The sequence below is a fragment of the Gracilinanus agilis genome, chromosome 4, assembly GCF_016433145.1.
Source record: "Gracilinanus agilis isolate LMUSP501 chromosome 4, AgileGrace, whole genome shotgun sequence".
Taxonomy (NCBI): domain Eukaryota; kingdom Metazoa; phylum Chordata; class Mammalia; order Didelphimorphia; family Didelphidae; genus Gracilinanus; species Gracilinanus agilis.
Genome location: NC_058133.1, coordinates 348,517,000 through 348,531,857, shown reverse-complemented (window position 1 = coordinate 348,531,857; position 14,858 = coordinate 348,517,000). Strand labels below are relative to the sequence as shown.

The window sequence follows — 14,858 nt, the reverse complement described above, 5'->3', positions numbered from 1 at the left end:
ATATAATTGGGCAAAATCGTTTTTAATGATTGCCTTGATTCCCTCTTCATTAGAGGTGGTCTCCCTTTTCATCTTTAATGCTGATTTGGTTTTCTTCTTTCTTTTCTTCTTTCCTTTTTTTTTATTAGATTGACCAGTACTTTGTCTATCATATTTATTTTTTCAAAGTACCAGCTTCTAGTCTTATTTATTAATTCAATAGTTCTTTTACTTTCAATTTTGTTAATTGCTCCTTTGATTTTTATAATCTCTAATTTAGTTTTTAACTGGGGATTTTTAATTTGTTCCCTTTCTAGTTTTTTGATTTGCATGCCCAGTTTATTGAGCCTTGCCCTGTCTAAATTTCGCTCTGAGTACTGCTTTAGCTGCATCTCATAGATTTTGGTAGGATGTCTTATCATTGTCATTCTCTTCAATGAAATTATTAATTTTTTCTATGATTTGTTCTTTAACTATCTGTTTTTGGAGGATTATATTTAATTTCCAATTAGTTTTTGATTTGCCTGCCTATGTGCCTTTACTGATTATTATTTTTATTGCATTATGATCTGAAAAGGTTACATTTATTATTTCTGCTCTTTTGCATTTGTTTGCCATGTTTCTATGCCCTAGTACATGGTCAATCTTTGTTAATGTACCATGTGCAGCTGAAACACCAGTGTATTCCTTTTTGACCCTATTTATTTTTCTCCACATATCTATTTAGTCTAATTTTTCTAGGATTTCATTCACCTCTCTTATATCTTTCTTGTTTATTTTTTGGTTTGATTTATCTAGATCTGATCGAGGAATATTTAGATCTCCCACTTGTATAGTTTTACTATCTCTTTCCTCCTTGAGCTCTGCCAATTTTTCCTTTAGAAATCTGAATGCTATACCATTTGATGTGTACATGTTGAGTACTGTTATTTCCTCATTATATTTACTGCCTTTTATCAGGATGTAATTACCTTCCATATCTCTTTTAATCAGATCTATTTTTACTTTGACTTTATCAGAAATCATGATTTTGAAATTGCCACTCCTGCCTTCTTTTTCTCAGTTGAAGCCCAAAAGATTTTGCTCCAACCATTGACCTTAACCCTGTGTATGTCCACCTATCTCATGTGTGTTTTTTGTAGGCAACATATGGTAGGATTTAGTTTTCTAATCCACTCTCCTATTTGCTTCTGTTTTATGGGCAAGTTCATTCCATTCACATTGAGGGTTATAATTATCAGCTGTGTGTTCCCTAACATTTTGGTACCTCTCTTAGTTCTGCCCCTTCTTCTTACGCTATTTCCTTTTAAACCAGTGGTTTATTTTAAATCAGTCCCCCTTGTCTTCGCCTTTGTTTTACTACCCTTTCCACCTGCTCCCTTCCCCTTATTATTTTTTCACCTTCAGTTTTATTAATTTCTCCTTTAATTTTTAGGATTTGTTACTCAGATTTTATCTGGGGGTTTTTAACTTGTTCTCTTTCTAGTTTTTTAATTTGTATGTCCAATTCATTCACCTTTGCCCTCCTTAATTTGTTAATATATGCACTCAAGGTTATAAATTCCTCCCTGAATGCTGCTTTTCCTGCATCTGGTAGATTTTGATATGATGTTTCATCATTGTCATTCTTTTTAATGAAATTATCAATTATTTATATGATTTTTTCTTTAACCGATTTTTGAGAATCTTATTATTTAATTTCCAATTAATTTTTATTTTTCTTCTCAATGCACCCTTGCTAATTATTATTTTTATTACATTATGATCTGTAAAGTTTGCATTTATTATTTTTGCTTTTTTGCATTTGTTTGCCATGTTTTTATCCTCTATTACATCGTCAATCTTTGTGAATGTGCCATGTGCCGCGGAAGAGAAATTGTATTCCTTTTTGTCTCTATTTATTTTTTTCATATATGTATTAACTCCAATTTTTCTAAGATTTCATTCATATCTCTTACCTCTTTCTTATTTATTTTTTGGTTTTATTTATCTAGCTTTTATTGATGTAGGTTCAGGTCCCACAGTGGTATAGTTTTTTTTGTTTGTTTGTTTTTGTTTTTGTTTTTAATTTTAAACCCTTAACTTCTGTGTATTGACTTATAGGTGGAAGAGTGGTAAGGGTAGGCAATGGGGGTCAAGTGACTTGCCCAGGGTCACACAGCTGGGAAGTGTCTGAGGCCGGATTTGAACCTAGGACCTCCTGTCTCTAGGCTTGGCTCTCAATCCACTGAGCTACCCAGCTGCCCACTACAGTGGTATAGTTTTACCGTTTCTTCCCTAAGCTCCAATAGTTTCTCCTGTAAAAATTTGAATGCTATACCATTTGGTTCTTTCAGTTGACTACTGATATTTCCGTATTTTCTAAACTGCCTTTTTTCAGGATCTAATTACATTCCCTATCTCTTTTAATCAGATGGATCTTTACTTTGGCTTTGACAGATATCATGACTGAGACTCTTGCCTTCTTTTTCCCAGTTCATGCTCAAAAGATTTTGAGCCAGCCTTTTACTTTTACCCTGTGTGTGTCTACCTGCCCCATGTGTATTTCTTACAGACAAACATATGGAATTTTGGTTTCTAATCCAGTCTGCTATTTGCTTCTGTTTTATGGGTGGGTTCATCCTATTCACATTCAGAGTTGATTGTCAGCTGTGTATTTTCCTTCATTTTGATTTCCTGTTCTTGTCCTGCCCTTTCTTTTTTCACTATTTCCTTCTATACCAGTGTTTTGCTTTTATTCTGTCCCCATAATACCCATCCTTATTTAACTTCCCTTTCTACCACCTCCCTTCTTATTTTTTATTTACAGTCTATTAAATTCCCTCCCTGTCTCTTTCCCTCCCTTTTTGTACTCATTCCTCCCCTTGTTTTTTTCCCCCCTCTCTACTTTCATGTAGAGAATAGATAAGATAGATATTGATACCCCAATGTATGTAGATCTGTAAAATGGCTCCCTTAATCAGAATCTACTCTCACTAGTATACCAAATCTTGGAATGATCTCTTTCAACACAATTTTTGCTATAAAGCTTGATGTGTTTTTACTAGATGGAAAAGCTTCTGGCCTTCTAGTTAGTTGGTTCACTATTACTAGAGAAAATTTAATATTTCCTGATTTGAACATGTTGATATAATCTATTTGTAAATGCTCAAATAGTGTGTGAGCTAGTTGGACAACCATAAAAATCTTTTTGTTTTAATATGCTTTGGTCATATTGTGCACACACAGAGCAAGCTGAGCAGATTTTATTTGCTACAGTCCTAATTCTTTTGACAGTATCAATTAATACTTGTGTCCCAAAATGACCCTTTTTGTGTATTGCTTGGCAAATGAAAGAGTAAAATGCTTTTGGAAGAATTGGTTTTCCCACCGATGCTATCCAAATACCATTTTCTTTTCTAGCTACAAAATTTTGCTCCCACTTTTGAACCTCTTTGTTATTGTATGCTTTTTTAGATCTGTGGTAAGTATTACAGAGAGATTCATAATGCAAGCTGGAGCATTTTGTGAAGCATATCGTGCAGCTGTATCAGCCCTATGATTTCTTGTCCTAAAGAATGCCCTTTTCAGTGAATCACTGCCTACTTCTTTGGTAGTTGGAGAGATGATAGTAATTCTCGAATTATTTCTGCATGAGCAATTCTTTTCCCAGCAGATGTTAAAAATCCTCTCTGAAGTCAGAGAGAACCAATGGTATGGCTAATTCCAAATGCATATTTGGAATCAGTGTAAATATTTGTATGTTTGTCTTTTGCAAGCTAGCACGCATATTTTAAAGCAATTAATTCTGCTCCCTGAGCACTTAGGTTCCTAGGTAGGGAAGTAAACATAGTGTCTCAAATTTACTTACTCCTGCAGCACCTGCAAATCTTATTCCATCCTCATATATGATGATCCATCTGTGAATAAGATCATGTCAGGGTTGTTAAGAGTTGTGTCTTATAGATTTTCTCGAGGTCGTTCTGTTAATTGCACTACAGTTTCACAATCATGCAATGGTTCCTCCTGTGTTGGTAAGTTGTGTAATAATGTAGCTGGATTTAAGGTGTTGCATCTCTTTAGAGTTATATGTTCATTCCACAAAAGCCCTATGCCATATTTAGCCAGGAGTTGATCTGAAAATGCCTGTGTTATGAACTTTTCGTATAAGTGAACTTCATGTGAATAATAAGCTGGCAGCAAGCAGCCTAACACTAAATTTGCAGGTTTGTTAACAAGTAATGCAGTTATTTCCACCCTTCTTAAGCATTGAGCTATTCCAGTGGTTATGGGATCTAGTTGACCAGAATTATATTAAATAGGATGTTGATTTGGTCCTAAGCTCTGCTTCAGTCCTCCTGAAGCTATTCCCTTTTGCTCGTGGACATAGGGAGAGAATGGTTTAGAATTAGTTATACCAAAACAGGAGCTGATAATATTGATTCTTTTAACTTCGTAATTGCTTGTAAATGCTCTGGTTTTAGATTCAGTGGATCTTTCTCAGTGTCCCTTGTTAAAGCAGGCAGTGGTTTTATAAGTTTACCATAATTAGGTATCCATTGTCTGCAAAATCTTATGGTTCCTGTGATGGCTATGAGTTGCCTTTTGGTCTTAGGAGCACTCAGCTTTTGTGTCTGCTACTCTCTTTTGGCAAATGCTTCACCCCTCAGACAGCACAAACCCTAAATATTCTATGCTAGGAAGATACCATTGAAGTTTAATTTTTAATATTTTATGTCCCCTCCTGTAGACAACTCACACAGAAGGCATTTACTATCACATACACACACTTTTGCAGATGGTGATGATAGAAGTAGATTATCTACAAAGTGAATAAGTTTACTGTCCTTTAATTGAATATTTTTCAAACCTTTATTTAAGATTTGTGAAAACAATGAAGGACTTTCACAGAATCCCTGTAGCAAATGGGACCATGAATAATGACTTCCCTGCCATATAAATGCAAATATCTCTTGTGAGTCTTCATGTATAGGTATTAAGAAAAATGTAGAATATATATCAACCAAAGTAAAATCTTTTGCATGACTTGGGATAGATATAAAAATAAAACAGGTGATCCAGATATTAGGAAAATAAAGGATCAAAATTCATTCTGATACTTTTGTTAAATGTTATTCAAAAGTATCTTCAGTGGTAAAGTGAAGTGAAGCTCAAAGATGAACTTACCTTTAGGGCCAGGCACAAGGAATGCTAAAGAGACTCTTGAATAGAAAATTAAACTTTTTATTCAAAATATATATATGGGTAAAAGCATTTCTAATTTTAAGGGATTCTAATTCCACCCAAATAAACTCCCAGGTTCCACAAGGAACTGCTTTTCCTGTGGTTCACAGGCTATGTTAATCCTCCCTCATCTAACTAACAAAATTTTATACTATTCTAACTAAAACTACCACGATAATTCTTAACTTTGCACTTAAGTTATAAAGATAGCCAAGGCTAGCTGGTTGAGTTTCATCAAGAATCAGGTTAGGACTCTGAGCCTTAACAGACTCAGATTCCAAACCAAAGGCCAGGTTGTCTTTGGTCTTTTCAGAGTGTAACCAATCTGTACACAGTAACAGATAAATAAATAGTGTTTCCCAAGTTGTGTAATAGGCAACTTCTGGGAAGAAGATGGAGACCAACTTGAGTGACAGACTTTCAGTTATAGAATTTAGAATTTACCCAGATGGCATGAGCTAAGGGCAAAAGACAGTAGCTCCCACCACTATAAAAACCCAGGGGCTGATCCCTTCAGGGTCTCATTCTTGAGAAGGATCTCATTCTTGAGAAGGGTCCCAGGTGGTGAGGGTGGGTAGGCCTATAGACCTGCAACTCCAGCAACTGTAACTAATTGACTCACGTAATCAATTCACCTGTTGCTGAATAGGGCTGAGAGATATACATCAAACATCTATCAAGAAGAAGATCATAAGCCCTCCTCTTACCTGGTCTAGGTCTGACCAGGGCCTGTGAGGGAGAAGAACCTCTCCAGTCAACTGCCAACTTGTTTGTGATCTATTAGCTTACTCCAGCTCCCATTAGATTAGCATAGCCATCCCCAACACCATTTTCCTTATCCTGCATCCTACCCCTTTGAGTTTACTAGTATTAAAGCCTTAAACTAAATTAAGTGAAGACTGGTGTCATTCTAAAGGACAACCTAATAGATACCTCTAAGGGGAAAAGGAATAGTTGTGTAGATCATAGTCAACTGTGTTAATCCAACCATATCAATTACTATCCTTATTATAAACCTTATCCATTAACCCAACCCCACCCAAGTAACCAGAGGAGCTGTGTGGATCAATATACAGCTTCTGACCTATTCACTCTAAGGGGTAAGTCTGTGGTATCCTTAGGCAACCCCCTTTTCCCCCCAACCCAAGAACCTAGAGGTTGCCCTGTTCTCACTCCAACTCTGGCTCCTCAGTAGAATGGGGGAGGGGTGATGAGCTTGTGCTTCAGTGGGAGTAATTTTGTCCTCTTTTTAGCATGGAAATGTCCAAACTCTGCCTACCTTCAATGCTGTGCCCTACAGTGGAGTCTCTTTGCTCTTCTTATTTTTGCTATTTTCCTTTTGAGGCCCTTTATATTAGTTGGTGGAGAGGAGAGGAAGAACCTTGCTTCTACTCAGAGGCCATCTTAAACCGGAAATCTCATGAAAGAGAAATGATAAGGGACATAACAATGTCAAATTGTATACTTTCTCCAGCAATTTTTAAAATTATATATTTATTGGGGGCAGCTGGGTAGCTCAGTGGAGTGAGAGTCAGGCCTAGAGACAGGAGGTCCTAGGTTCAAACCCGGCCTCAGCCACTTCCCAGCTGTGTGACCCTGGGCAAGTGACTTGACCCCCATTGCCCACCCTTGCCACTCTTCCACCTATGAGACAATACACTGAAGTACAAGGGTTTTAAAAAAAATTATATATTTAGTAACTACCACCAAGAAATATAAATAAAAATGCATAAAAATTTACATGCAAAACCACGAACTCCACAAATTTACAATTTAAAAATATGTAAATTATGTATGTGTATTAATATAAACATTCTATGCTTTTGAGTTCCCTTTAGGTTTTTTGTACTTTGATACCTCTTTCTCTTGATTTTTGACTTATTTTTTTAATGCAATCATAGTATTACTCTCTTCTTTTTTCATCTCTTCATATATTTCCCTTTTATCCAATATTTGTAATTTCTAACAGTTTAATACAATCATTACTTTCAGGTATAAGTCTTTTCAGCCATTTCTCTTGTGTTATTTTCAGTCATTTTGTCATTACAAACCAAACTTCTATGAATATTTTCATATGTAATATAGCACTTTACCAGCTGAATAATGCCTTACATCCTAATCCTAGTATTGGAATCCCTTGGTCAATGAACATGAACAGATTTACAGCTCTTAATGTATATTTCCACCTTGTTTTCTAAAAACTATTCAGTTGCCTCAGCAAAATAATATCAGGCTGTTTTTCCATGTTCTTATCAGCATTTGAAAACTCATCTGCTTCTGAGTTAATATATTCTTACCAGGGTCATATTTAGCTAGGATGGTCCTTAAGTAGTAGAAAGGATCGTTGTCACGGTTATACTCTATCCCATACCAAGTCTCTATCTCATTTAGTCATATATTTCTTCCCTTCTCCATAGATCTGACAGGTAAAGTATTCAGTGCTCCTTTAATTTACTTGTGATATCATCATGTACTCATTTAGACTTTATCTTGGGATAAGGTGTGAGATATCGGTTAATACCATGTTTCTGCCATATTATTTTCCAGTTTTCCCAGCAGTTTTTTATCATATAATAAGTTCTTTCCCCAAAAGCTTGGGTCTTTTGAGTTTGTTGAACACTGAGTTGCTCTTATGCCAACAAATTTAACAATGTCAGTGAAATGGAAGAATCCTAACAAAAATATAAAATCCCCAGACTATCAGCGGGAGATAGAATATATAAATGAACCAATTTTAGAAAAAGAAATTGAATAACCTGTAAGTGAACTTCCTTTTTTTTTTTTTTTTTAAAAAGAGCATCAAGACCAGATGGATTCACATGTGAATTTTGCCAAACCTTTAAAGATCAGTTAATTCCAATATGAAATAAATTAATTAAAATAACAGGTAGGGCAGCTGGGTAGCTCAGTGGAGTGAGAGTCAGGCCTAGAGACAAGAGGTCCTAGGTTCAAACCCGGCCTCAGCCCCTTCCCAGCTGTGTGACCCTGGGCAAGTCACTTGACCCCCATTGCCCACCCTTACCACTCTTCCACCTATGAGACAATACACCGAAGTACAAGGGTTAAAAAAAAAAATAACAGGTAAAGATGTTTTATGAAATTCATTTTATGAACCAAATATGGTACTTACATAACTAAACCACAAAGAGCAGAAACAAAGAATGAAAATTATAGATCAATTTCATTAATTTATATGTATGCAAAAATCCTGAATAAAATATTAGCTAGAAGAATATAATACATCATAAAGATTATACAATATGGTTCTACAGGATCTATGCCAGGAATGCAAGAATGGTTTAATATAAGGAAAATATTAATAAAAATAATTGAAACCATATGAAAATGTCAATGGATGTATAAAAAAGCCTTTAATAAAATACAACCAACATGCATTCCAATTAAAAAACCCTGGATAACAGATATAATTGGAATTTTTCTTAAATTTTTGCAAAGCAACAAACTAAAACCATCAGTAAATATTATTTTTAATCAGGATAAGCTAGATGCCTTTCTGATAATATCAGGAGTAAAATAAGGATGCCCTTCATCACCAATATTTTTTTTAACATTTTTTTCCTCGATATGCTAGTATTAGCTATCAGAAGAAAAAAGAATCTGAAGAAATCTGAAAGGCAAAGATAAAACAAATCATCTTTTTTTGGTAGATGATATATGAGGAAAATCGTAGAGATTCAACTAAAACATTAGTTGAAACTCAGTTTTAACAAAGTAAAATAAACCATATAAATCATCAGCATTTTCATGTATTACTAATAAAGTCCTACAAGAAGAGATAGAGATACTCCATTTAAAATAATCAAAGATAGAATAAAACACATTGGAGTAAACCTGCTCAAACAAACTCAGGGACAAAATATACATAGTTATGAAATACTTTTTGCACAGTCAGGTCTAAATAATTGGAAAAATATTAATTGTTCATTAAATGATTATCCTACCTAAACTAATTTACTTATTCATTGCCATCTGAATCAAATTTACAAAAAATTATCTTGTTGAGCTAGCAAAAATAATAGCACAGTTATTTGCAAAAATTGCAAAAGAATTAATGAAAAGTTGTAAAGAAAGGAAGTCTAGCAGTACAGGATTTTAAAGTGCATTATAACACAGTGATTATCAAAACTGTCTGGTACTGGCTAAGAAATAGGAGGGGCGATCACAGAAAAGACAAGACATACAACAAATAGTAGTGAAAAATTATAGTAACCTTATGTTTAACAATAGTATAGATCCAGGCTATAAAATATCACTATTTGGTAAAAATTGCTGGGACAACTGGAAAGTAATTTGGCAGGAACTATGTACTGCCAATATCTTAGACTTTCTTTAAGATAAGGTAAAAATGGATATAAGATTTAGCTATAAAAGGAAATATGATAAATAAATTAGAACAGTGAGCATATTACCTATCAGATTTATGGATAGGAGAGGAATTTATGAATCTATAATAGATGGGGGGAGTATTGTAAGATATATAATGGATAATTTTGAGTATATTAAATTAAAGAGATTTCAAACAAATAAAACAAATGTTGCCAAGATTGAAAGGAAAGTAAAATATTGGCAGGCAGATTTCATTGATAGTCTCTTAGATAAAGGTCTCATCTAGAGAACAATGTGAAATTTCTGAGAATAAGAGCTATCTCCCATTTGATAAGTGGGCAAAATGTATGAATAGATAGTTGTCAGATGAAGAAATCAAAGCCATATATTGGTATATGAAAAAATGCTCTAAATCACTACTGATAAGGGAAATACAAAATGATTCTGAAGTATCATCTCATGTCCATCAGATTCGCAAAAATGACAGAAGGGCAAAATGACAAATGTTGGAGGGGATCTTAAAAAGTAGGGGCGTGAATACAGTGTTGGTGGAACTGTGGACTGATCCAACCATTTTGGAGAGAAATTTGGAATTACGCTCAGAGAATTATAAAATTCTCTATGTCATTAGACTATTTCCCAAGGAGATCAGGGGAAAAGGATAAGAACTATGTTTTCCAAAATATTTGTACCAGCTCTCTTTGAGGTGACAAAGAACTAGAAATTGAAGGGATGCCCATCAATTAGGAAATGACTAAACAAATTTTGGTATGGTGAGTATGATGGAATATTACTTCACTGTAAAAAACAGATTTTATCATGTGCAGAACTAGACCATACCAGTTATTAGCCATTTCCCAACTGTGTTGTCCTCCTTAATGTATCTTCTCACACCTTTTCCAACTCTAGATCCCTTTGATATATTTTCTTTACTTTTATTATGTAACTTTTTGAGGCTGTGGCTGATTTGCTTTCTTGTCTTTGTCTCCCTAAAGTTTGGCCTATTGCTCCATTACATAGTGCTTAATAATTTACTTTTCCCTTCATCCTTCCTTTGAAAGGCTTTGGTTTCCTAGGAAAAGTATGGTTATAAGAATAATTTGATGGTTGAAAAAAGTGCTAAGTGCACTGAATGGCAGACATCAAAATAAAGGAAGTTTGTTAAAGAAAGCAAACATTTTATATTTGAGTAAGAGCTTAGTGTAGTGTTTGCATTCTACTTAGTAATATTCACCTGTCATCTTTGAGTAAATTGCTTTCTGTTTTGTTTTAGGTGATGGTTTTTGTGCATGCTCGAAATGCCACTGTACGAACAGCTATGGCCTTAAGAGAAAAAGCCAAAAATAATGGCCATATTTGCTATTTTTTGCCAAACCAAGGACCTGAATATGGACATGCTGAAAAACAGGTAATGGAATGATCAGAACTCTTCTAAAGAATTGAAGTAATTTGTCATAACAGCTTCTTTTTAGATAAAAGACACATTGCTGACATATAGTATAATAGGTTTGTATTTCCTATCTTTGACTGATGATGTTTTTGAGGATTATATGAGAGAAGTTAAATTATTATTGACTTCCATACCTCATTATAATTGCCGTTGTTTGTTCTGTTGTTTAATTAAACACCGTAAACTCTCTCTTAGTTCAGTTTTCTGTACTTTTAAAATAAAGGCCTCTCTAACAAATAAAAGTAAGACTTTTTAAAAAGCAGCTATAAATATTTGTTAAGCTTGTGAAATCTGACCTTTAAAGGACTTTAAGCATGCATTTCTCAAAATGATTCTTTGTGCACATTTTTTACTAATTTGAAATCAGCACTTAATGTACTTTTAGAATTTTTTTTACTTTCTATGTAGATTGAAAACATATACATTTCATTTTCTGGAAGAAATTCAGTGTGAAACTCAGTTGCATTTTGTAGTTCAATTTATTCTTGCCTTGATTACCTTATTACCTGAAGTTGTTAGGTAAATATTGAAATTATTACAAATTAATAAATATGTTTATGCCTTTTGTATAGAACAAAATATTGTGTATAAGGAAAATTTAGATAATGAAGAAATATTGTTAAAGACATGGAAGAGAATAATTTTTGTTTTCTTTTTTGACAATTAGTCCCTAACTTTTCTGTTTCATTTTCTCCTTACTCCAAAAACCTTCTTCATGCCACATTTTGGTGTTATTTGGAAGGAGTGGCTCCTTTCTGTTGAAGCCTACTGTCCGTATTCTCAGGAGACAGCCTTGCCTCCTATATGAGTTGGGAAATCACAGAATTATAGGATCATGGGCTCATATTTTCACCTTTATTCACACTTCAGAAAATCTATCTCTACTTACCTTTACTTGCTTTGTACTTTTTACTTAGGAAGGCATGGCCCATCTCCTTGAAAGGGCTAAAACCTTTACTTGTAGCCTTTATCTCATCCTCTTTCTCCCCGTTTCCTCCAAGAGCTTGTGTCAGGAATGTTTTTTACTTCTTCATAATCTTTAGTTCCTCCCTATCCCTCTATCTTACTGCATACAAATTACTGTAAGGTTTCCCCATCCTAACATATCTTCAAGCCATTATTCCAAATCTCTTATCTTTCTTTGCCCAACCCTAAAAAAGTTATTTTTTTTTTGTCCTGGAGAAGGGACTATAAAACTGATTGAATAAGAAATTCTTGTAAAAAATAATAGCATACAGCCTATTTACTCTTTCTTTCTTTCTTTCTTTTTTTTTTTTTAAACCCTTACCTTCCGTCTTGGAGTCAATACTGTGTATTGGCTCCAAGGCAGAAGAGTGGTAAGGGTAGGCAGTGGGGGTCAAGTGACTTGCCCAGGGTCACACAGTTGAGAAGTGTCTGAGTTCAAATTTTAATGTAGGACCTCCCATCTTTAGGCTTGGCTCTCAATCCACTGAGCTACCCAGCTGCCCCGCTATTTACTCTTGATAGTAATAATTATATTTTTGTGATAAACTAATAAACTTATTTAGCATTAAAATATATTATTTTACATGTAAAATTATATATACTAAAATAAAATATATCCAAAAGACAATTACTAGAGAGAAGAAGTAAAAAAGAAAATGAAAAAAATTAGATGGAAAAGGGAAAATAGTGACTACACATTATTTTTAAATAAACATTGGACCCTCACAAAATTTGATCAAATAGTATGATTTATATATATGTATAATATAGGGGTATGGGTTTGTGTGTGTGTGTGTGTGTGTGTGTGTATCCTACATAAATTTAAACAGGCACAAATTATGCATACTGTATGCATATTGTATGATGTATGCATCATGATATAAGAATTTAAATTAGTAAAAATTGTACAAGTATATGGAATCTGAAAAGCAATTATTTAATAGTAATTAAGTTTTAAAAAGAAAACAAAAGGGGGAAAAACCTCTACTATAATATTTAATAGACAGTAGGATATATAAAAGTGGGATCTATAAATCATCCACGATTTATTAAGTGCATAGTTTATGCCAGGACCTGTCCAATATGTATAAATGTAGCCAAAGCTATTCTTAGACTCAAAAGGGCCTATATTAAGAAATAAAGTTAAAAATAAGTAAATTAAACTTATGTCTTCAGTCAGTAGAAAAGAATCAAAACAAGAGTCTCCAAATAGTTCAGAAAGAGAGATTATAAGCATTAGAACCAGAAAAAATAGACTTGAAACAATGAAGTTAATTAAAAGTAAGAATTATATTTTCTTTTTTCAAAAATATTTTATTTTTCTAATTACATGTAATAACAATTTTCAGCATACATTTTACAACATTATAAAATACAAATTGTTTCTGTCCCTCACTTCCCTACACATTCCCAAGGATGGTAAGCAAATTGATCTGAGTTGTATATTTATTATACAAAACTTACTTCTATATTGGTTATTGTTGTAAGTCATTACTCATAGAAAGCTGAAACCCCCAAATAAAAACACAAATAAACTAAAGTGAAAAATAGTATGTTTTGTTTTGCATTCTGACTCTACTCTGACACATTCTGACTACTCTGACAGTTCTTTCTCTAGAGGTGTATAGCATTCTTGGTCATAAGTTCTTCAAAATTGTCCTGGATTGTATTGCTGAGAGAAGCTAAGTCTGTCACAGTTGATCATTCTACATACTGCTATTACTGTGTACAATATTCTCCTGGTTTTATTTCACTCTACAACAGCTCATGTAGATCTTTCTAGTCTTTTCTGAAACCATCCTGCTCATCATTTCTTATAGCTGTTGAGGATAAATAGGAGGCAGATTGGTAATAAGAAAGGGCTGCTAAGCCTCACTTGGGCCTGACAGGCTCTGTTAGCTGAGTCTACCAAAGTGGCTCTAGATCCTCAAATGATAGATGGATCTAGGCTAAGTGAATGATGTGTTTTGACAGGATGGTTACCCTATGTGCTGGTAACCCCAGGACTTATGAAGTTCAGCTTAGCCAAGCCTATGCCTCTTCAATAGTGCCCAAGCCAAAGAATTATAGTGGGAGTTGTATGTGTGTTTAACAACTCTTCTAGCCCCTTGGTTTGGGTTGGATTCGATGGTAAAAGGTTGGATGGGGTTGGTGGTGATGTGCTAAATGGATAACACGATTTTCTGATTGTGGTTTGAATGAATCCCTTTCCCTACAGCTATAGATATTTTCTGATCAGAAAAGGAATACCAGTCTTCCTTGGATTAAACTCCAACAGGATTTATTTGCTTATCTATTTTTTTATTAATTTTTTTATTTTTAGAAAAATTTTCCATGCTTCCATGATTCATGTTTTTATTTTCCCCTTCACCCCCTTAAACTTCCCACCACCACCATAGCTAACTCGCATTTCCACTGGTTTTAACATGTGTCATCAATCAAGACTTATTTACATATTATTAATAGTTGCATTGATGTGGTACTTTCGGGTCGACATCCCCAATCATGTCCTCATCAACACAAGTGTTCAAGTAATTGTTTTTTTTTCTGTGTTTCCACTCCTGTAGTTCTTCCTCTGAATGTGGATAGCGTTCTTTTCCATAAATCCCTCAGAATTGTCCTGGGTCATTACACTGCTGCTAGTACAGAAGTCCATTACATTCGATTTTACCATAGTGTATCAGTCTCTGTGTACAATGTTCTTCTGGCTCTGCTCCTTTCACTCTGCATCAATTCCTGGAGGTCTTTCCAGTTCACATGGAATTCCTTCAGTTTATTATTCCTTTGAGCACAATAGTATTCCATCACCAGCATATACCATAATTTGTTAAGCAGTTCTCCAATTGAAGGGCATACCCTCCTTTTCCAGTTCTTTGCCACCACAAAAAGCGCA

General features: G+C 34.2%; 1 protein-coding gene across 1 annotated transcript in view; it reads left to right on the top strand.

Moving 5' to 3' along the window:
* ASCC3 (activating signal cointegrator 1 complex subunit 3) overlaps positions 1-14,858 on the top strand; it is a 357,810-nt gene that overhangs the window by 119,448 nt on the left and 223,504 nt on the right. The window contains exon 12 of the mRNA XM_044675397.1: positions 10,823-10,957. Within this exon, the coding sequence (XP_044531332.1) occupies positions 10,823-10,957 (135 nt within the window). The remainder of the gene's footprint in view (positions 1-10,822; positions 10,958-14,858) is intronic.